Source organism: Phalacrocorax aristotelis, chromosome Z (assembly GCF_949628215.1).
Source record: "Phalacrocorax aristotelis chromosome Z, bGulAri2.1, whole genome shotgun sequence".
NCBI classification, from domain to species: domain Eukaryota; kingdom Metazoa; phylum Chordata; class Aves; order Suliformes; family Phalacrocoracidae; genus Phalacrocorax; species Phalacrocorax aristotelis.
This window is the reverse complement of record NC_134311.1, coordinates 68756566-68779257: the sequence shown is the minus strand read 5'-3', so window position 1 is coordinate 68779257 and position 22692 is coordinate 68756566. Positions and strand designations below refer to the sequence as shown.

Below are 22692 nucleotides of genomic sequence, written 5' to 3'. Positions count from 1 at the left end.
GCATTGGTTTCAGATAATCTAATAATTTAAAAAATGCAATCCACAAACTCGATGCACTGATTAAGGGATGGCTTTAATAACAAGCATTTGCCTTAGCTGAATTAGCAGAGAAATCATGCAGCTTCCCAAAACAAAGTCCTATGGAGAATCAGCATTACTTAGACTCAGGTTTAGGTTCTCTATAAAGCTTTAAACACGAATCAAGTCTTCAGTTACAAACTACTGCTGAGTTGCAAGCCACAGGCATTAAGCCCAGCTCCTCCTCTCTTCCCAGTCTGGGTTATTAGATATTATACAGGTCATTACCTGCTTGTTTATAAAAATATGTGGTAGGTTAACCGATGCAGTAGGTCAGTACCTACCATAAAAGAAAGGTAGTGGGCTGGTCCTACCTGACCAGCACTCTTGCATGACTACTGTTGATTAATGTACTAATCAGCTGTCAATTGCTCAGAATTGTTCCTAATATTGTTCCTAGCCATTTGCTAGGTTTCCATGAGTTGCAATGTCACCCCTCATGCTGTAGAAGCCCAGTGGGCTGCTTTAGCCAGGAAATTTTTTTCCTTCTATTTTCCTCCCTGTTTTCTTCAGCAACTTAGACCCACCACTTTCATTGTAGAGTCAGAGCTGCCTTTATACCTGCTATGGAGAAATTACGAAGTGTTTTGTATACTGTAACGTTTTGCATGCCATTACGTCTGCCCTCGCTGACTTCAATAATTTTTTCACTTGGTACATGAAACTGGCAACTATGTTCCTGAAGCTTTACAGATATGCTGCTTTGGGGCAAGAGTTTGATCCATGCATGAACAAAAGTAAAAAATGCCATAAACTGCTTTCTAATTCTTCACCTACCACATTAAAGTATTATTGTCATATTAACCACAAATGAAGAATACACATAGTGGTTTGTAATTCAAAGGCTAATGCAGAGCAAATTGTTGTGTTAACTATAAACAGACCAGTTTACTTTCTGCACTAACAGGTTTCTAGAAACCCAATGTAATCCAGGCAATTCAATCATTAGCTTCTCATCAGTTCAGCAGGACACCAACATAATGTCATACACACAACTAGCTAAGTACTTAAAACCAATATTAAAGTCACTTACAAAAAGCTGCCTTTTTCAGCTGTATGAAGTATCAGATGCTTGGTGAGATAGTCCATGAGGTTGAATATAGGTACACTGAAACACTGTACTTTTGCATCTACTTGCTATATTTGACCGAGTAATATTTGAATGGCATGCTGGAAAAAACAAATGCTATGGAAAAAGGAATTACTACATCCCATTTATTTGTTTCCATCATTTTCCAGACTCCTCTTATGAAAAAATGACAACCTAGACGGAAACTTATTAATAAAGCAAATGCAACTGAAGTTACTTAACATCGATGCAAGCAATAAAATTTTGAAGTAAAAAATAAACAAATGCACACTGTGGTTGTGTAAACTGAAAAACATTTACACCCATCTCAGTTTCCAATGGACTAGCTCAAAAATTTTTTTTTCTGGAAAAAAGTGTCATTAGCTTTATATTATCTTGGTGAACTCTAACCTGTGTGTTGAATTCTTTAAGCTTCAAATTCAGTAGACAGAGATGATTTCCCCTCCCCCGCTTTTCAGGGTAAGGTAGAGCTACGTACAATGCTACCAGTTTTTCAACACTCTGTGCTCCCTAGAAGAGCATCTACTGTAATAATTCACAACACAAAATAAGAGATGGGTAGTCTGAATTCAACAGAACAATTAAAAACTTCACTCATTCATTAAATAAGTTTCTGTTTAAAGGTACTGCCTTCAAATATACCACTGTACATTTGGATCCACAAGAGAACACAGGTGTAAATACCCTACTACTTACTACTTCTTTTCCAGGAAAAAATCTGAACACAATTTTTGAAGAAAAAAGACTCTGCTGAATTATCTGATTTCATTTTTAAATTACTATTCAGCTGACCTTTGAAGTTTGCATATTTCTTCTTCCTTCTGCCACCTTCCTTGCATCTGTAAAAATTCTAGTGTTTTGAAAATATTTGAGTAACAGTTTCTAAATAGAATTCTATTGGATCATAGGTATCTGGATTTAAGTACAGTTTGTTAAAACAGAAATCTAAGAGCAAAATACCTGGCTAGTTTCTAAAAGCCTACCTTGGGGTGATGACATGACGTTCACAAACAGGAAAGACTAGTACTTAGGAAAGGTAATTCAAAAGTGATACTAAAAATGTATCTTTCACCATTTAATGTAAAAGGTAAAGATTTTTTTTTTGAAAATAAAAAAAAAAAATCAACCACCTATCAAGTAACAAGCATAACAGTACATTTCCCCAAAGAGAGAATTTTCTAAGAAACATTAAAACTTTTTAAAGTGCAGATTAATAAGAGTTGATGCTCCAAATAAAGACACATAAACCAGCCACAACAGAGTGTCAGCTGTGGTCCACACTGAATCATTTTACTCCAATTAAGAACAAAACAAACATACCTTTTCATCTGACAAGACATTTTCAAATGTAATTAAAACTGCATATGAAGTGTCTGGACAGCAAAACTGTCGGTCTTCTAGACACCCTCCAGCAGTGAGAGGTTGGCAGCTGCATCTCCCTATCAAACAAACATCAAACAAACAAAAATACCCCACAAAAAAACAGGACTCAGGAAATTGGCTTTCCCTATTATTGGGATGCGAAGTTCTCTTAGTTTACATAAGGACAACAGCAACACTTGCTCTGCAGGGGTTTGCTGAGAGTGAAATAAACAGTCAGGACATACAGTAGCCTTCAGTATTAGCTGACTGGATCATTCATTTTTGTAACCAGACATTCTGAGATGCCAATCCCAATAACCAGGTCACAAGAAATTCAAATTGTTGTCATTTCTGGAAAGAAATCTGTTTGTAGGCACTTAGGAAAACGACTAGTATTTTTACTTAACTTAAAGCTGGTAACTGCAAGTGTTAGAAATCCAACAGCCTCTTTAAATCTCACGAAGCCAAAAAAAATTATTTCTTATATGTACAGAATTTAATGATACAACACTTTTTTAAAAGTGCTAGGTCATTTTGTGATGTTTTGCTTTCCTGGTATTGGAAGAGAAATCTCTCATTTTTATAATTTTCTAAATCTCCCTGCTCAGCTAAAGACTCTGAAAACCACCCCGTACAATAGCATTCAGAGTGCTTAATTACACTTTTCAGAATAGTTCTGAAGTAGAATACTGATAGTCATATGTGTTTAGGTACAGTTATAAACAGATTTAAAAGACTCACTTCTACGTATGTAAGAGCATCTGCCACAAGATATGTAAAAACAATCACCTGGAGCAAGCATGCGTAACATGTATGCAGAGTTGCAATGACAAATTTAATCTTGCACAGACCTACTGAAGAGTCTCTCGGGTGTTTGCCCTTGCTCTCTACCTCTCCCCAATCTGTTCAGCTCTTCTGCTGCCTGGACTGCTTCTTCACCTCCCCCATCCCTATTTGCACAGAGAAGAATCTGGGAATCGTGACCCAGCAGCTCTGACTTCGCAACATTTCATAGTGTTTTTTAGTACATATCACTTGGTGTGTCCAAAAGAAAGGCCATAGAAGTATTTAGGCCACAACAGCTCAGGGCCTCTATCACCTATGAGAAGTGTCAGCCAGCCTAGCTTCGATACTGACAGATTCTGCCTCTTGGAGTATACTTTACTTATACAGTATATCATATATAAGATACATGCTATGATCTGGTATTTTAATATCTATTGATGTATTGCAATGATTCATCTTTAGCCTCCTTAAAGATAGAACAAATCCCATCTAATTAGGATGTGTGCCCAAAGGCACAAATGCAGTGTCACTTCTGAGTTAAGTGCCTTACTGCATTTTCTGCCATAACACATAAACACACTGACTGCAACAGCTAAGTTCAGGTCTGGCTCAGTGGTCAGGCACAACTGATTCAGCCCACAATGACCATTATTTGGTGCTGTGCTAAAATCTGAAGCTTCCAAGAAGATAAATCAGTTATCTTCTAGGAACTTGCAGACATCTTTTCTGCCCACAACCAGTTGGCAAACAAGCCCAGGTACAGATTCTCAAATCTAAGCCTCCAACGCCGCTTTGAAATTAACTTCTGCATTTTAGATAGCCAGAGTCTGGGTGTCTGAAGATCTGACAGAAGACAACAGCACTGTGCTCCTCCGCTGGTAGGGGCTCCCTCACACCACAGCACTGCCACACCACAAGCCAGCTCCAGGGTCGTCCGAGAGGGAGCCCCCGCAATGTAACATAATCCCCCATCTGGGCTAGCCATTAGTTTACAGCATCAGGCAAGCCAAACCTTCCTGTGCACTTTTGCTTTCACTCTTTGCCACTGCCCAAACAGCAGGAGCCTTGACTCCCACCCTGCCCTCTCTGCAGCTGTTCAGTGTGACTGAGGTCCCATGCCAGTTCACAGCCTTGAGGATAAGCTGAACTTTGCCCTGGGTAGCAGCAGTAGGGACCCGTTGCACATCCCAGGACAGCATCTGGCCTCATTTCTTCGAGACAAGCAGCCTTTGGACCAGCTTCTGAAATCTCCCCAGGAGGGGCAGGGACACAGTGAGCATGGAACGCAGCTAACATCAGGAAGCAAAATGCATCCTGTTCCCAAGCTGCTCACAAAGCATACAGCACAGAGGGGGAAGGACACTTCGCAGCAATCACTCTGCTAAGAGGTGATCTCTGTCCATGACAGACTAAGGGTCCCTAAACCTTCACCCAACATATTTACTGAGATTGTCATTTGCTCAGAAACTTTGAGTAAAACTTCTGAGACCAGAGTCACAGCAGAACGTAAATACAAACATTTTTACAGGTCAGCTAAAAAATCTGAGAAACAGACAGCAAGGAGAATTCCTTCACTCTTATTTCCTGTCGAAAAAGTATAATTCTGGAAGAGCTTTCCACTGTGTTCTTGCACAGACCTCTGTATTCCCACCCATACGGCAAGAGCCTAACTTAATATTGCTGCACACATAGTCAAGTTAGGCTTTATCTACTGGGCGACACTATGAGTTTTACTGCTGCAATTCTTCACATGAAGGTATTTTCAGGGGAAAGCTAAAATAAAAAAAAAGCACCAGTCCTAGAATGAAAATCCTAGAATTCTCCCAAATATGGAGAATTACTTTATACCTGTAAGTTTCTCCAAAAGGACAAACTCTAAGGTGTTTCTCAAACTACTACAATCAGACCATGCGTTCACGGTTATCTGTTTTTCAAATGCATCTTCAGACTGATACAGGTTACCAACCATGCATTCTTGTGAGACAAGAAACTACAGCTATCACTGCATCCAGTTGAGAGCACCTTTAGGGATGCGCAACACTAACGACACTGCTCCTTACCGATTCACAGTCCCAGTCCTGCCTTTACAGAAGCAGTTAGGGAAAGGTGGCCAAACACGCTATTTTGTTTTTCTTGGTTTTAGCTGTGCACTGAGGACAACCTGATTTTCTGTAGTTATCAGTAAGAAATTCTTCAAGAGAAACTTAAACGCAGACAGAAAAGCAGTTTTAGAGAGGAGCTGCAAGAGACATTGCTTTTGCATAGCCACCATGTGAAAGGAAGCAGGGGGACATCACAGCAAAAGGAACCTACATGTAGGTGAAAGTAAGAACACAGGCTGACGTTTCACAATAAACTAGGTGCCATATAAAATTTGACTAGCGCTCTTTACAAAATATGTAAAAATGTTTGGAGAGGAATTCCATAGGAGGTGGATGACAAGCAGAAGTATGCAGAAAAAATGTAAGAACTACCTTGCTTTAGATACTGTACTTTTTATCCTAGAACTTTACAAAGCAAAGCTACGCAACCATAGCGCTTGTACCTGCTACATAAGTTAAACACGTTTGCAAGCTTAATCCAAACGTTGCAAATGAGCAGAGGTCTAAAATATTTCTAGCTGAAAAAGACCAAAGACTAGACAGACCCAAGTTAATGGTCTTCTTCAGAATAAAGGCAATAAATGCGAGCTCATGACCTGGTCCGCACAGACTGCCAGCAACTTAAGTAACTCCAGCAGGTACAATGCCTTAGCCCATAGGTGACAGATGAGCACTGGAAGCAGACAGTCACAGGCTACATGGAGGACAGGATGGGGCCACTGAGCTTGGTGGAGATAAAGACACCAGGCACTGGGTGCTCGTATCAACTCTTACAGATATCTGCTTTCCTTAGCATACCTTCCTTAAGGGAACAGCCACCTGTTTTTGTACTGAATGTTTCTTAAAAACCAAAGAAAAAGTAACAAGGCAGATGGATGTGAATGAGAGATTTGGCTGCTCAGCTGGAAATGGAGTTAGAAGTACCTTAATGATGAAGTGAGGAAGTAGGCAAGAATATGGAGCAAAGGAGCAGGTGGAAGTAAAGTCCCCTCTAGGTCTCACAGCAGATTCTCACAACACAGTGCTTTCCTCCGCGTGCACCTCTCTAAATATAGTCTCCATGTTATACGCTGCAAGTAAATACCTGGAGCTTGCTGAAGGCTGCTGGAACTACTCCGAGGACAAGCCCGACACGCTTACTAAGCAAATCCCCGGTAAATTGCAAGAGACGAAGGGCGGGCGGCTGAGCGGCGCTGCTCGCCCCGTGTCCCCGCCAGCCGCGCGGGCGGCGCCGCCCGCAGCTCCGCGCCGGGCCCGGCGGAACGGGACAGGCGGCCGCGCCCCGGCCCAGCGGGGCGAGGGGGAGCGGCAGGCCCGCTCCGGGCGCCCGGGCCCGGCGGGGCCCCTCCGGACGCCGGGCAGCCCCTCAGAGCCTCCCTCGCGCCCGGCCCCGGGGAGGCCGGGACCGCCACCCCCTCCCGCCGCTCACCAGCTGCTTGAGGTCCTCCTCGGAGAGCCCGGCGTAGCGGTACCGCTGCTGCTCGAACTCGTAGCGCGTCGTCTTCACCACCACCGCCACGCGCGACGGCCGGAACCCGCCGCCCGCCGCCCCCAGCCCGCCGCAGCCCCACCGCCGCGGCGCCAACGGCCCGGGCCCCGCCATCCTCCCCCGCCCTGCAGCCGCGCAGCGGGCGGCAGGGCTCAGCCCGCGGAGGGCGAGGAGTCGCCGACGGAAGCCGCCGAGCAGCGGCAGTCCCGGCAGGGCGTATAAGGAAGCCCCCGCCGGGCGCTGGCAGAGAGGCGGGGAGCGGCGGGCGGCCGCCCGGCCGCCAAGGCAGAAGTAGCCGTAGAGGAATCCCCGCGCGGAGGACATGGCCCGGGCTGGCTTCCCCCGCGGAGCGGGGGTGGGAGCAGGAGGGTGCGGCGCGGTGCGGCGGCGGCTGCCCCCGCTGTGAGGCGGCCTCCGCGCCCGGGCACCGCTCGGCACACATGGCACGGCCGCGCCGCCGCGCCCCGCCCCGCGCGCTGGCACCGCCTCCACCAATGCAAAAGCGCGACGCTGGAGACCCGCCCCACGGGGGGTCCCTTCTCCACCAACCGCGCCGGCCCGGAGGAAGGTAAGGCGGGGACAGCGCGTGGCGAGCACTTCCCCCCCCCCAACCCCAGCCTCGCGCCTTGGGTGCGAGAGTTGCGCATGCGTACGGCGCGCTCCTGCCCCCGGGCCGGGCATTGCAGGAGGCGCGCGGGGCGCCGTGAGGGGGCGGGTCTGCCGGCTTCCCCGCCGTCGTGTGCGCGCGCGCGGCTGTGTGTACCCCCGTGCTGTCGGGGCGTGACATAAAACCGGTCGCTTCCTCTGTGTGAACTGATGGCCGCTGGTACTGAGCAGGCGGTGGAAACACTGAGGGGCGCCTCGGTGAGGCGCCTGGCGGGAAGCAGGCTGGCTTCCTTGTTAAACTTCACTCAGGAGAAGGACTTTGAAAAAAAACACAACAGGTTATTTGTTTTAAAAGGACTAAATACTGCATCTTGTGAGCATCAGATGAGAAGCATGTAGTTTGAGAAGTCCATCTCTTATTCATGGCTATTTAGCCTTTATTATGTTTATCACAATGTTGGGAAGCACAGAAAAAGGCAACATGGTGAAAGCAGCAGGCCTGGGGAAAGACCTGTGAGTACATATGAGTGCAGCACTGTGAGTGCATGTGAGCCTGCGTTTTGCAAGTCCAGGAGAAAAAAAAATAAATAATTGATCCCGAGTTACTTTTTAATATTGTAAGCAAGTGTCGTGGTTTAGCCGGCAGCTCAGCCCCACACAGTCACTCGCTCACTCCCCCACCGGTAGATGGGGGAGAGAATCAGAAGGGTAACGCTCGTGGGTTGGGATAAGAACAGTTTAATAATTAGAATTAAATATATAAATAGATAAAGCACTGGCCACTTTTCCTGTTCACCAATGTCTAAGGCCAGCTGGATGGCCTTTACCTCTGCAAACTGGCTCGATTCACCTTTTCCTTCAGCAGTTTCTGCTACTTGTCGTGTAGGAGTCCATACAGCAGCCTTCCATCTCCGGTGCTTTCCCATAAGGCGACAGGACCCATCAGTGAACAGGACATACTGCTTTTCATCTTCTGACAGTTTGTTATAGAGTGGGGCTTCTTCAGCACGTGTCACCTCCTCCTCTGGTGATATTCCAAAATCTTTGCCTTCTGGCCAGTCCATGATCACTTCCAAGATTCCTGGGCGACTGGGGTTCCCTACTCGAGCCCGCTGGGTGATCAGTGCAACCCATTTACTCCATGTAGCATCAGTTGCATGGTGCGTAGAGGGGACGTTTCCTTTGAACATCCATCCCAGCACCGGCAGTCGGGGTGCCAGGAGGAGCTGTGCTTCAGTACCAACCACTTCTGAAGCAGCTCGAAACCCTTCATATGCTGCCAATATCTCTTTTTCAGTTGGAGTGTAGTGGGCTTCGGACCCTCTGTATCCACGACTCCAAAACCCCAGGGGTCGACCTCGGGTCTCCCCTGGTACTTTCTGCCAGAGGCTCCAGGCAGGGCCATTCTCCCCGGCTGCAGTGTAGAGCACATTTTTTACATCTTGTCCTGCCCGGACTGGCCCAAGAGCTACTGCATGAACTATTTCTCGTTTAATCTGTTCAAAGGCTTGTCGTTGCTCAGGGCCCCATTTGAAATCATTCTTTTTCCGGGTCACTTGATAGAGAGGGCTTACGATCAGACTGTAATTTGGAATATGCATTCTCCAAAAACCCACAATGCCCAAGAAAGCTTGTGTTTCCTTTTTGCTAGTTGGTGGAGACATGGCTGCTATTTTGTTGATCACATCCATTGGAATCTGATGACCTCCATCTTGCCATTTGCTTCCTAAGAACTGGATCTCTTGTGTGGGTCCCTTCACCTTACTTTGTTTTACGGCAAAACCAGCTGTTAGAAGGATTTGGACTATTTTCTTTCCTTTCTCAAAAATTTCTGCTGCTGTGTTGCCCCACACGATGATGTCATCAATGTATTGAAGGTGTTCTGGAGCTTCTCCCTGTTCCAGTACAGTCTGAATCAGTCCATGGCAAATGGTAGGACTGTGTTTCCACCCCTGGGGCAGTCGATTCCAGGTGTACTGGACGCCCCTCCATGTCAAAGCAAACTGTGGCCTGCACTCTGCTGCCAGAGGGATTGAGAAGAATGCATTAGCAATGTCAATGGTGGCATACCACTTGGCTGCCTTGGACTCCAGTTCGTATTGAAGTTCTAGCATGTCTGGCACGGCAGCACTCAATGGTGGAGTGACTTCATTCAGGCCACGATAGTCTACTGTTAGCCTCCACTCTCCATCAGACTTCCACACTGGCCATATGGGACTGTTAAAGGGTGAGTGGGTCTTGCTGATGACTCCTTGGCTCCTCAGTTGGTGAATGAGTTCATGGATGGGGATCAGAGAGTCTCTGTTGGTGCGATATTGCCGCCGGTGCACTGTTGTGGTGGTGATCGGCACCTGTTGTTCTTTGACCTTCAGCAACCCCACAACAGAAGGGTCCTTCAAGAGGCCGGGCAAGGTAGACAGATGTTTAGTTTCCTCCGTCTCCAAGGCAGCTACACCAGAAGCCCACCTGTACCCTTTTGGGTCCTTGAAATACCCTCTACTGAGGTAGTCTATGCCAAGGATGCACGGAGCCTCTGGGCCAGTCACAATGGGGTGCTTTTGCCACTCATTCCCAGTTAGGCTCACTTTGGCCTCCAATACAGTTAGCTCTTGGGATCCCCCTGTCACTCCAGCAATGCTGATGGGTTCTGCCCCTGTATAGTTTGATGGCATTAAGGTGCACTGTGTGCCGGTGTCTACTAAAGCTTTATACTCCTGTGGGTCGGACGTGCCAGGCCATCGGATCCACACAGTCCAGTAAGCCCGGTTATCCCTTTCCTCCACCTAGCTGGAGGCAGGGCCCCTCTAGTCCTGATCATGGCAGTCACAACTCACTTCCTGTAAATGTGAATCAGGAGTCCCTCTATTACACTTAGAAATAAAATCTGCGCTTCTACTCCTCTGTCTGGGGACTTGCTCACTGGAAACTGGAGCAGCAGCTTTCCTGGAAAAGCCTCCCTGAGTGACTGTTCTTCCTTGCAGTTCATGCACTCGTGCCTGTAGGGTCGAGGTAGGCTTGCCATCCCACCTCCTCATGTCCTCTCCGTGGTCACGCAGGTAGAACCATAGGGTGGCCTGTGGTGTGTATCCCCTCCTTTGAGCCAAAGGACGCTTAGTCCTGACAGCTGAGACACTACTCTGTCGAGGTGGGGAGTGGGATATATCTTCTTTGAGTTGCTGGACCTCTCGGGACAGTTTCTCAACAGCAGAGACGAGCGAGGAAGAGATATTTGTGTCGTAATCCCAGAGTCTGTCAATCACCTCCACCACCGTTGGTGTCTCGTCATCTTTCCAGGACATCACTGCCAATGAGTTTGCATGTGAAGATGGTGCACTCCGTACAAACTTCCACCACATGGGTCGTGTGCACTCGGCTTCATCTGGATCTTTGGATGACCGTTGGTCGTCCAGGTCACCATAAATCACCTCAAACACAGCTAATTCCCTTAGATACTGGATGCCTTTCTCCATAGTTGTCCATTTTCCTGGGCGATATGTAACATCTTCTTTAAAGGGATACCTTTCCTTCACTCCAGACAGGAGTCGCCTCCAGAGGCTGAGGGCTTGTGGTTTTTTTCCCAATTGCTTTGTCAACGCCCCCTTCCCCAGAAAGGGAGCCCAGTTGTTTGGCTTCTTTTCCCTCTAGTTCCAGGCTACTGGCCCCGTTATCCCAGCATTGGGGCAGGCAGGTGACAATGTGCTCACCTGAATGACGGCTGAAATCTTTTCGCATATCTCGCAACTCGCTCAAGGACAGGGATCGGGTGGTCTCTATTTCATTATGACTTCTTCCTCCTCTCCCTGCGATGGCCCTGCTTTTTCATCATCCCATTCTAGATGAGTTGACATCCATTTCCAATATTTCGTCTTGTGTATGGGGGCAACTGATACTGGTACGGTTTGATTCTCTGAGCTAGGTCCGGTACTTGTTGTGGGGGTTTGAGTGGCTGCAGTGCCTGTCCTCAGGGCTGGAGTGACTACAGTGCCAGTCACTTTGCATTTCAATCCAGAGACCTTCTCTTCCCCCTGGGGGCACTGAATACTGTTGAGCAGGGCTCGGTACACATGGGCCAGGCCCCAGCATGTTGCAGTTCTCTGTGTCTCCCTGGAGTTCCCAGCGTAACAACATACTTTCTCCAAATATTCCACTAGTTTTTCAGGATTCTGCACTTGTTCGGGGGTGAAACTCCAAACACTGGGGGTGCCCACTGCCCTAGGTATTTGCCCATGCTATCCCACATGCCCTGCCACTCGTAACTATCAAGCCTTGGGGCAGATTTCTGGGTGATATTCTTAAGTTGCTTAGTCAAAACCAAAACAACATGCCCAAAAACTAACAATAAGTGCACCTTAACCACCCAAGGATGTTCAAGATACAAAAAGGTTGTTGTAATAGAGGCAGAGACATCATAGAACAAAGTTGCAAAGGTACTATTCTGTATTTCCTCCATATAAGATCTCTCCGAGGAGGAGGTATAATTGCTAATCCCCTCAACAAGGTAGTATCCAAAGTACAGTAGGTTTCAGCAAAAACCCCAAATACCAGATAAAGCTGAAAACTAGTGTTTGTATAACAAATCCTGTAGGCAAAATGTTACTCATCACAGCAGAACACAGCAGACTAAACAAACCAACACCAATCTTTAACACCAACTGCAAAAAGGACACTATGTTGCTGTGACCAGGAGCTGTTGTTATCTCCAACCCTTGAGTCCCTGTTTGGGCGCCGAAAAGACTGTCCCGGCGGAGCACGCAGGAAGCTGGAAAGGTAGCTGACCCCCACAGTGAGGAGAATTAACCCCTTTCTCAGCCAAAACCAGCACAGCAAGCTAGCTAGAAATACTATAGGGTTTTTACATCATTAATAACTGCCTTTTCAGGTATTGACTTTCACAGATGGTACTTCTGCACTGAACACTTCATTTACAGACATTTTTCTCATTACTCACCTTCTGCCTGTTCTTTCCCTGGGAGAATGGCCTCTCACTGTGGGGAAAGATTGAAGCAGCAGCTTTTACCTGTTAGTGCAGCACACTTCTACCATGCTTTGCTAATACAATCTTAGGAAAGGAGAGTAGCTAAAGGCATTCTGATATGCCAGAAGGCTGTGTTGCCATTCAAAGAGACCTCGACAGGCTGGAGAGCTCTGCCGAGGGGAACCTCATTAAATTCATCAAAACCAGGCGCAAGGTCCTGCACGTGGGGGGGAACAACCACACACACCAGTACAGGCTGGGGGCTGAACTACTACTGGAAAGTGTCTCTGTTGAGAAGGACCTGGGAGTGCTGGTGAACGGCAAGGTGACCATGAGCCAGCAACATGCCCTTGTGGGCAAGAAGGCCAACAGTGTCCCAGGGTACATTAAAAGGAGTGTGGCCAGCAGGTCGAGGGAGGTTATCCTCCCTCTCTACTCTGCCCTAATGAGGCCACATCTGCAGTACTGTGTCCAGTCCTGGCCTCCCCGGTTCAAGAAGGACAGGGAACTGCTTGAGCAAGTCCAGCGGAGAGCTACAGAGATGATCAGGGGACTGGAGCATCTCCCTTATGAGGAAAGGCTGAGAGACATGGGTTTGTTGAGCCTGGGGAAGAGAAGACTGAGGGGGGATCTCATCAATACTTATCGATATCTAAAGGGTGGGTGTCAGGATGATGGGACTAGACTTTTTTCAGTAGTGCCCAATGAGAGGACAAGGGGCAATGGGCACAAGATGGAACACAGGAAGTTCCACCTGCATATGAGGAAATCTTTCCTGTGAGGGTGCCAGAGCAGTGGAACAGGCTGCCCAGAGAGGTTGTGGAGTCCCCTTCTCTGGAAATGTTCAAAACCCACCTGGTCGCTGTCCTGTGCCCCCTGCTCTGGGTGTGCCTGCTCAAGCAGGGGGTTGGACAAGATGATCTCCAGAGGTCCCTTCCAACCCCTACCATTCTGTGATTCTGTGATCTATCCCTCCCTAATCTTGTATAACAATACAAAAGCTCCATCCAGTCTTTACTGATGGGTAGGAGGTCTATCTACTGATTAGCTTAGCCTTGAAGGAAACTACCAGAAACCAGGTTACCAGGAGAGTAATTAAACATAACTAATTCCCTTGCTAGCCAGAAAATGCCTCATTCTGTGTAACCATTAACTTTTGGATTGTACAAAGCAGTAGATAGTATGAGATCCTGGAGACCAAAAGGATATGAGAGGTTTTGAAAATTTACAGCTCAGCTCTTAACGGTATCTGTTTTATAACTTATTTGACCATTGAGCTGCACCTCTATGATTCCGTGCTTCACATATTATCTGTTTATATTGAACTGTTTTGATCTTTGGAAAACAGACCAACCTCAAACACTAAGGCAAGCTTGAATACGGAGCAGTGTTTTACTCTGAGGCCATGCAATTATCATGTTACAGTCTTTTGAATTAATGCCCACAGCAAGCATAAAATATGAAATATATATTTAAAAATTAAATTCAAAACAGTAGAATCTTGATCTTGATCTTGAAGTAGATCTTGATGTTCTGGAAGCAGAGCTGAGGCGTGGAGCATGAAGTGATTCCTCCAGGGTTCCCAGAAGAAAGTCTCTGACAGAGTAGCTGAAGGGAACACAGGTTGTCTGACACACCATTGTCTAAAACAGTTTAAACTTTCCATAACACAAAAAGTAGAGTTTCTGGAATGTTACTTACAGTTTGCATCTTACTTTGTAAATGGGCCTACTTACAAAACATTCAACAGACACTACTTAACCTTCCCCCCCCCAGCTACACCTTTTGATTTGAACATACACCTGGTACACAAGTACAAGATGAAAGTATCTGTCAAATGACACTTTACATATTTTGAAATATATTCTCAGTTTGTGACATATGACATGTCTTCATGCCCCATCTTCAATGACTTCAGCACAATATACTCAGTGCATTAGGAGACAGATTCGTTCATACAGAATTAAATTAATAAGGATGGGCATTTTAGCCTGGTATTCTTACAGGATACAAGTATGGAGCAGGGGTGAATTCCCACTGTAATAACTTTTTAAGCCCTTGGCTGACCACAACCAGCTTTGTTTTGGGCACAGAGTACTTAAAAATTCCTTACAGAAACGGACACCTCAGCAATGCCTGCAGCAAGGAAAACGCTTCAGACTAATGCCCGTTTTAGACACCAAGGAGTTACAAATACATGAGGTAAATTTCAATACACAAATCTGCAGAAAACTAGGCATCCTTAGCTCTACATTCTTCAAGTTATACAGCAGACTATGTAATAAAATAATGTATTCTGTGTTACAGATCAATGTAACTGGAAAAATTTCTGTGTAAACACTAAATTATTCCTGAGTCGTTAACACCAACTGCAAAACTGGCAGTGCATGACTGTCCCAGAAGTTTTACTTAAGAAGGTCTCCAAATGTAGCTTCTTTTCATACCAAAGAACGTATATATTACTTCTAATGCAGTTAAATCTAGGACAGCTGTTCATTTCTACTTCTTATTGAAGTCTGAGTAATGCCTTCTTGTGATCATTTAATTAATGACCAGTTATATAATTAACTAATCCAGTCATTTACATTCCCTAGACTTTCTTTATATGCCCCTGAGTACTACTGATACCTGAAAACGATAGTGTTATCTTCCCATTGAAAATAATGCTATCAGTGTTAGTTACATTGGCAGAGGAGGGGGTAAACAGACCATCAGGGTGACGTTTCACAAAACAAAGTCCTCAGATTTTGAGCCCAGCTGACCACAGCTGTTAATCCTGATTATTCAGAGAAAACTCCAGACTAATGCTTAGAGAACATGTCACTTGTGCAACAAGTCAGAATCTTACAAGGCAGGCAGACAAACACCCTAGCAGGTGTAGTCTGATCGAATTTCTGATCCCAGAGTCTATCAATGTGTGCTTGCATTTTTATTGCAACATATGTGCCCTCATTAAAGATTAAATAGTTGAGTCATATAATTTGCTTCATAAATTACAAAATAGAGGAGGATGCTTCAGAAAAACCAAAAGAAATGCAGTTATTCTTATGAATGCAAATTATTGAAACTGAGAAGGGGCAAGCTTCCATGTCCACACTTTTGTTAGAATATGTTTTAATTAACAGAAATTTACTCTTCTACTTTTCTTCTCAGTCTTTGTTTATGCAAAGCACACTACACCATCCCTGAAGTGGACTAACACGACTGACTTCAACATTTTAGAAGCAATTTGAATGTGCTCAAACAGCTGCAGACACATCGTTTTGTACGCATAACTTCATAGTGTTTGTGAAAGATTACTTAGGCATCTGAACTCCACTTTTTAGACAGACAACTGCTGTAGAACAGGCGATGTATGCTTTTTCTATGTCTCTGCCAGTGTGCCCCAGTGGTGGGTCCTCTAAAGCCCAGCTAGGGAAAAGAGGATGCTCTTCCCTCCCTGGGCATGTTGTACAGGCTGTCAGTAGCATTGAAAGCAATATCAAGTGTGCTGAAGGTTTTCCCTGTATTCATTCAACAGAGACATTACCAAACTGCTAATGTCATAAGGTTTGCCAAAACTAATTCAGAAGTCACTAAAGATCATGGCATAAAAGCCTGAGTAACAAGATTTAGGAAGAGATAAAAACGCCTCCAGAACACAAAATAAGCCATTTAAACTATCCCATCCAGGCAGATTTTGCCAGGAACTCAGAACCTCAGCAGCAGATATCTGCATATGAATCCTTATATTAGGAATTGTTAGTTTTCCCTCCTTTTGAAAATTATTACTGCTCTAATACGCAAGAGTTTCCAGCTCTGCATCCCTTGTATATCTAAATTAATCACTGGGATTTGTTACAAATAAATAAATAAATATATTAAAAAATAAATAAAAGTCATCTGAAAAACATAGAAGAACAGGTTGCTCCACAAAAAGCAAAATTACTGATGTCTAGTTTCATATGGAATTGGGTCACATCCTTAGATCCCTCCTCAGGCCTCAGTAATCCCAGGTATCCACCCTTCTATTGTTCTCCTTCCTCCTCCCTCCCAGCTAATGCTGCAGCTTGGAATGTGCCACTCAACTCCACAAACGTCACAGGAAATACCAAGCTTACCCTAAAACTTCTTCCTCAGAGGATAACTTCCTCAGAGCTCTGTCACTCAACAACTGCCAGTTTTCATGAAGAACTTAAATTGTCTTTGAGCTTTCTACCTCCTGTCCAGTTTTTCTGAAAACTAGCAGTGGGCTCGAAGTGGGCCTGACAGATAGATGGACGGAGTACGCAACTGTTTAAATCTTGTTTCCTTAGGAAAGGAGGCTTGAAATTCTGCAGCATGGAAGGAACTGTCTGTAGGAAGTTCTAACTGGGACACAAAATAAGACAACTAGTTAGAAGAAAATTAAAGCTGTAAGGAAATTGTTTATTGTTCAGTCATATAAATTGTTGCTCTGGCTGTCATAAAATGACAAACTTTACATTTTTAAAACCAAGTTAATATATTATGTATTAGCATCCCTTCAGTCTTGAGAAACAATGAATTTTAGTGCAATGGGACTAAATAGAATAAATAAAGGATTACAATCTCAAGAGTAAGAATTGATATCATAAATATGTCTGCACGTGCATGTATTTATACGTCCTCTGTTACCACAGTATCCAAACTCTACAAAATAGTTGAACATCTCTCTTCCTCCTCAGCTTTTAGGAGACATTGCTTCATGGTTTAAGAGTGCATGCGCATAAGCATGTGTGTTTGTGTATACACTTGTGTGTATACGTAAAAGAGAGATGGCTTATTTGTGAGCTTCCGTAAGTCTTGTTCCTCATGCTGTGGGAGCAAGTGACCAAGTTTAAGTTTGTGTCTGCAGAAGTTCTGTTGTGCCTGCTGTGGAGTGCTCCTTCATTTGCCAAGGATTTTACAGCTGTAGCAGCATTTAGAGGGATATTGTGACACTCAGGTGCTTAAATCCTATTTCACGGAAGGCTTTGATTATCAGGAAAGACTTTGAAATCAAACTCTGCATTCAGCGCATAGCCAGCTGAACTCCAGGGCAAAGTTATCACCATGACCTGTTGCTAAATAGACAGGGCTGCTGTGTTTTACCACTGAAGTTTTTATAACATGGAGCTTTGTTCCTGAGTATGTGTTGCAGCAATGAAATATGAAGGTCAGTGATGCAAATATTGTTGTGGTCAGGAGTGAGGCTGATAGAAAAGAACACAATGTACAGCTGGTGGTGGAAAGAACATTTTTGTTATCGGCAGACTGAAAAGTCAAAGAGAAGACCAGTGCCCCACTGTTTGACACATCTGCTCTGTTGTGAAGCACTCCCCTTTTCCTAAAGGCAAAAATTGAGTCCCACTTAAACTCACTGTCATCCAGATGCTAAATCAATGTCAGACAAGTGCTAATTTTGGCAGGCTATTTAGGACTTGGTGTAATCCAGATGCTAATTCAGCTTCATCTGGATGCTAATCTTGACAGGTACACTGAGAACTCAGGAAGAAGCTGCTATTCTTCCAACTTCATACGTTATGTTCAGACTGGAAAGCAAAATTGTAATTTGACTCTTCAGGTGTGATGCAGCTTTTAAGACTGAGAAATTGTTACAAGTACCTTAAATAAAATTATTTCAGATGTTTCAGAACATGTTTCAGCTCTGAGGTTGACAAAGAAATAATATTTGGTAAACAACAATATACAAGGAAGCAGAGAACTGCAGCAGAACCATTACAGACACATTTTCTTTATCTTTTGACAGAATGAATAGAAAACACAGAGCATAAATGGTGTCTGTACTGTGCACAGGCTTTATGAATGATCTGGTAAGTCTTAATTCACAGGTGGCATTAAAGAGAACTGATTTTTCTAATTCTTCATGAGAATGGTTCCGTAGAAGGCAGCAGTTTGTGGAATCACTTTTACAGAGTGACTGGGTCCTTGGCACTGTTGGGACTATTGCACACATTAGGATGAATAACATTCATCTATTTCATGGAATGATGCTGTTTGGGGATAGCTACAGTTAAGGCAGAAGTAATCTCATATTTAATACAAATTTTTATGCAGATACCCACTTATTTGCATATATCAAATGGACAATTAACAGTGTAAGTGCTTGTTTTGTGCAACTGAAAAGGTTTTCATGAATGCAAGCAGATACACTTTTAGATCTTAAAAGCTCCTACACCCCCTAGAACTGGCTGGCAATGGTGAATTCTCCTGGTGCTTATGGCTATAAAGGCAGTTTGTGGTTCTTTGCCCTTTAACAAAATTCTACAATCAGTCAGTATACAACTCCAGGTCTCTTCAAAACAAACAAAAAACCCACATTGTTATGAAGGCTGGTTTCTACAGGCCTTGGTCATGCTAAATTGCCACTCCCAGTTCCACTTGTATGTACTTACAAACAGGATGCTGAATGTTTCCACACCATTTTAAATGAATGTTTTCAGTGAAACCCGATTTAAATCTTTCCAAATGTAGCTTTTAAATAATAGATGAAAAGTAAGAAATATCTCTTCATGTTTATTATTAGCTCATGGTTATGTGGTTTTATCCATCAATATGATGAAAAAACATTTATTCCCTATAAAATTCCTTTATTTTGAAATGCATCTAAATATATTTAATTCTAAAACCTGAAGCCTTTGTAACACTTCTTGAATATTGGAAGCCATTGTGTCATTCCCATCTTAGTGCAAAGCAGGCCAACTAGAATCCTCAAAAGTATATCTTATGTCTCAACATATTAAACTTAAGGTGTCCCTAAAATTAATCCTTGCTTAAAAGTTATAAAGTGAAATTCATCTGATTTCCCCCCTCCAGGGACTGATGCATCAGCTTAGACATTTTGGGAAGATGAGTTACTAGCTGTGCTGTTGTAACCTCTGGTAGGTGTCATGAGCAGACTACGGACTGCTTGCGGTTCCATCTAGAATGATCTGAAAAAGAATTTTAAAAAATTCTTTCTTATTTGAGTATATTCATATTTTGAAACAACCCAGCATTGCATAATACCAAAGCAGTAGGTTAAAGTTTGGGTATGATCAGTTCCTGGTTTAGGTAAATATCTAACTAGATAACACAGGGTTATTCACAAATATTTGAGCATGTGAATAGCGAATGAAGCCTGTGGCCCCCCATGTCAATAAAGACAAGCACATAAGCACTAAGGATTCCGATGTCTTAGATAGGACAATGTGTCTGGGATGCAAATTAGCTCACTATGTGGGGAAGACTGTCTTAACGCTTTACAACAGATGCTCAGTAAACTGTGAGAACTCTAACATATCTTCAAATAACTCATTGGTCATGGTAAAGTACCCAGGGGTGCTTTTTGTACGTAATCTCTATGACTTCGACTCATCTGCAGAAAGTAGATATAGCTGACTAATGCCAGACTCATCAATATCACTATCTCAGTATCTGCTTAAAAATTGCTGCTACCATCTGGCCACTGCTAAATACTTACCAAAAGTTTTAAACCTCTTACAGGTGAAATGAAAGGCCTGATTATTTCTGGTTTCATTAAATCTGATTTTCCCCCATCTCTTTCCTGATATGTTAGCATTTAAAGCCAATCAGAGAGTTGTCTTTTCACCTCTGCTTTAGATGGTACTAATATCTACTGGAAAGAATACAGAAACTTGGACTCCAACAAAGAAGATAATCTTTAATTTTCCTCAATTTTAATTACTATCAGGTGTGTGGGTGTGTGTGTGTGTTAGATTTATGATTTGGAGTCCTTAACAATTGGTAAGAATTTAAATTAAATTGACAAGAAATGTCAAACAAAGCAGTTTTTCAAGAGTTCCTATGGTGTTGCTGAACAGTATTTCCCTTAAGAACTTTGAAAGTATTTTACTTAAAAATAGAAAAAGATCTCATAACGTTTTATATCTTGATGAACACCAGGAGATTCCAGAGTTCTAATGAGGCCAACATGGGAGGTATGTGTATAGTGGACTAGAAAATGTATCTAAAATAAATCAGAGGTTGCCCTTCTGTGATATGACACTGTCTGGCTCTCAACACCAGTAGCCTCCAAAATCCATGCAATTCCTGGTGGACCCATATGGGATACACTGTGTCTTCACACACTATGGTTTTCTCTTAAGGTCTATGGCTACATATGGAGAGGCTTCTTGGGACTTTCCTAGCCCTAGACTCCAGCACCTTTGAATTTACCCTAATGGCTTCTAAAAGAAAATTCCATGCCAGGCAAGGGAGGAGAGCTCGATCAAAAGAGAGGATCCCTCAATCAGGATGAAGTTAGGAGAAGATTTAAGAGAGTTATTGTTGAGGTGCAGTATAAGAAATAATGCATAAAACATTTATTCGTCTAGTGACACTGTCATCCTTGTCCCTCACATGTACTTTTCCAGCTTCTCTGTTCCCCCTCAGGGACAAAAATAAACAAATTCCTACAAAATCAGAAAAGGGAAAAGGATGGAAATCATAGGAGTCATCCTAACTATAGCCCCATGCTATTCTACTACTGTGACTGACATTCCATACTCCCCTGTGAAAGAAATGCCTTGTGCCTTTGAGGAATAACAGTTCTTTCTAAATACTAATGGGGTTACAACACTTTAAGGACCTTCTGCTATTTCTGATGACCATGCTGGAAACAGCACCTGTTTCTTAATGTAAACAAAATGCATTCTTTTGGAGGAAGGGCAGAATATCCTTATGGCTATGAAGAAAACTTGCAAAAATATCTTAGAAGTATCAGAAGCAAGGAGTAACATTTTCAGAGGCATCTTGGTCACTTATGGATCTAAGTAGTGACTTCAGATCACCTGCTACCACTGGCAAGCTTAGGTGTTGGGGGTCTAACAGATCCATGTTCTGGCAGGATGATTTTTTGAGACTGACATAGGTACCTTGTTTGTTCGTGCCACCAGTGGAAAGAGGTGGGCACCCTGCAAGAGTTGTACAGTGTCTACATTAGAGAACTGTCTATCCAATAATTATATATGGAGTTTATGCATATTATTAGTGCAACTCAGTACTCCCACATGCTGAATTTGTAACTGCCTGTAGTTAAAAAACAGGAGTCAGAAGACTTTGCAGATACCTGACACTAGTCTGCCAACACACAGGAAAGCCCCAAATCGATGGTTGAGGTCTATTAGCAAAGCAGGAGGAGGTAGTGGCAACAGTTCAACATGAAGTTACTCGTTGCAGAACACGCCCCGGACACAGACCTGTAGGGTCCTAGGTCCTCTTTATCCGCAGGGTTCAGGTACAGTTCGTCACCTACCTGGAGGCCATGCTCCCTTACTAGGCTTACTATATGCCTGACTAAGGAACTCTCTGGTCTGTTTCTTGAAGCAGATCTACCACACAGCAAATAATGTAAGGTTTAGAAGTCCAAGGAGAGGAAGAACGAAAGGGGACCATCATGCAACTGCCTGAGGCCAGCAGCATGTCCCTCAGAAGGGAGCACTCTTGGTCCAATCATTCACACATTACCATATCAGCATTTTTCACTGTTTCATTTGTTAAATTGTCTAGCGAGAAAATTTTTCAAATGTGTAATATAGAAATCTGCTACCTTTCCTTAGCTACATATTAAAAAGACAACTGGAGGCAAACATAGAGAAATTAATTAGCAATGAAAGAAACAGAAGAAGAGATTTGCTTGTCTTTGGTCAGCCTAGAGGTTTGCTGTCTAGTCTAAATTAATCCTCAGTTCACTTCGTAGTCAGTGGAAAAGATAAATACTTCCTAGAGAGTTATTGATCCCATCCACTCTAAAAATCTGTTTAAAGATTAATTGTTGTGTTTCTCTCCACTTAGATTTACAAAGCAATTTGTTGGTAAAAATAGCCAAGCAGTAACTGGTGAAATATGATCTGATAAAAATATCAGGTACAGCAACTTATTAATTTCATAAAGTCCATAAAAATATATCTACTTGAAAGTAAAGCAATAAAATAAAAAATTAAAAAAATATTGGAATAAAAGTCTATACTGAATTTGTAAAATGGTAGAAATATCTCTACTACCTTATACACTGTCCTTATATGGCACTAACCTCCTGTGGATGTTATAGTGAAGGATTCTGTGTAAAAACTTGTTACAAAGATGTCTTGCAAACATATAGAATCACTTTATGTTTGTAACACTTCACTTATGACCATATCTGTTGTCTTCTACAGTCTCTAGAACTAAAGGTAATTCTCATCTGTTTTTACATGTCATTTAT

At 43.5% G+C, this 22692-nt stretch overlaps 2 protein-coding genes across 5 annotated transcripts in view; both read right to left on the bottom strand.

Moving 5' to 3' along the window:
* Positions 1-7364, bottom strand: part of NADK2 (NAD kinase 2, mitochondrial) — a 34150-nt gene extending 26786 nt beyond the window's left edge. The window contains 2 exon segments of the mRNA XM_075079595.1: positions 6848-7271; positions 7273-7364. Of these exon segments, the coding sequence (XP_074935696.1) occupies positions 6848-7271; positions 7273-7349 (501 nt within the window). The 5' untranslated portion in view covers positions 7350-7364.
* A 6492-nt stretch (positions 7365-13856) lies between these two features.
* Positions 13857-22692, bottom strand: part of RANBP3L (RAN binding protein 3 like) — a 38019-nt gene continuing 29183 nt past the window's right edge. The window contains exons 15-16 of one of the 4 annotated variants that reach the window (XM_075079896.1): positions 19347-19420; positions 13857-14096 (exon numbers count right to left, since the gene is read on the bottom strand). In XM_075079896.1, coding sequence (XP_074935997.1) covers positions 19377-19420 — 44 coding nt within the window. In that variant the 3' untranslated portion in view covers positions 13857-14096; positions 19347-19376. The other 3 variants (XM_075079895.1, XM_075079894.1, XM_075079897.1) reach the window with 3 other exon arrangements.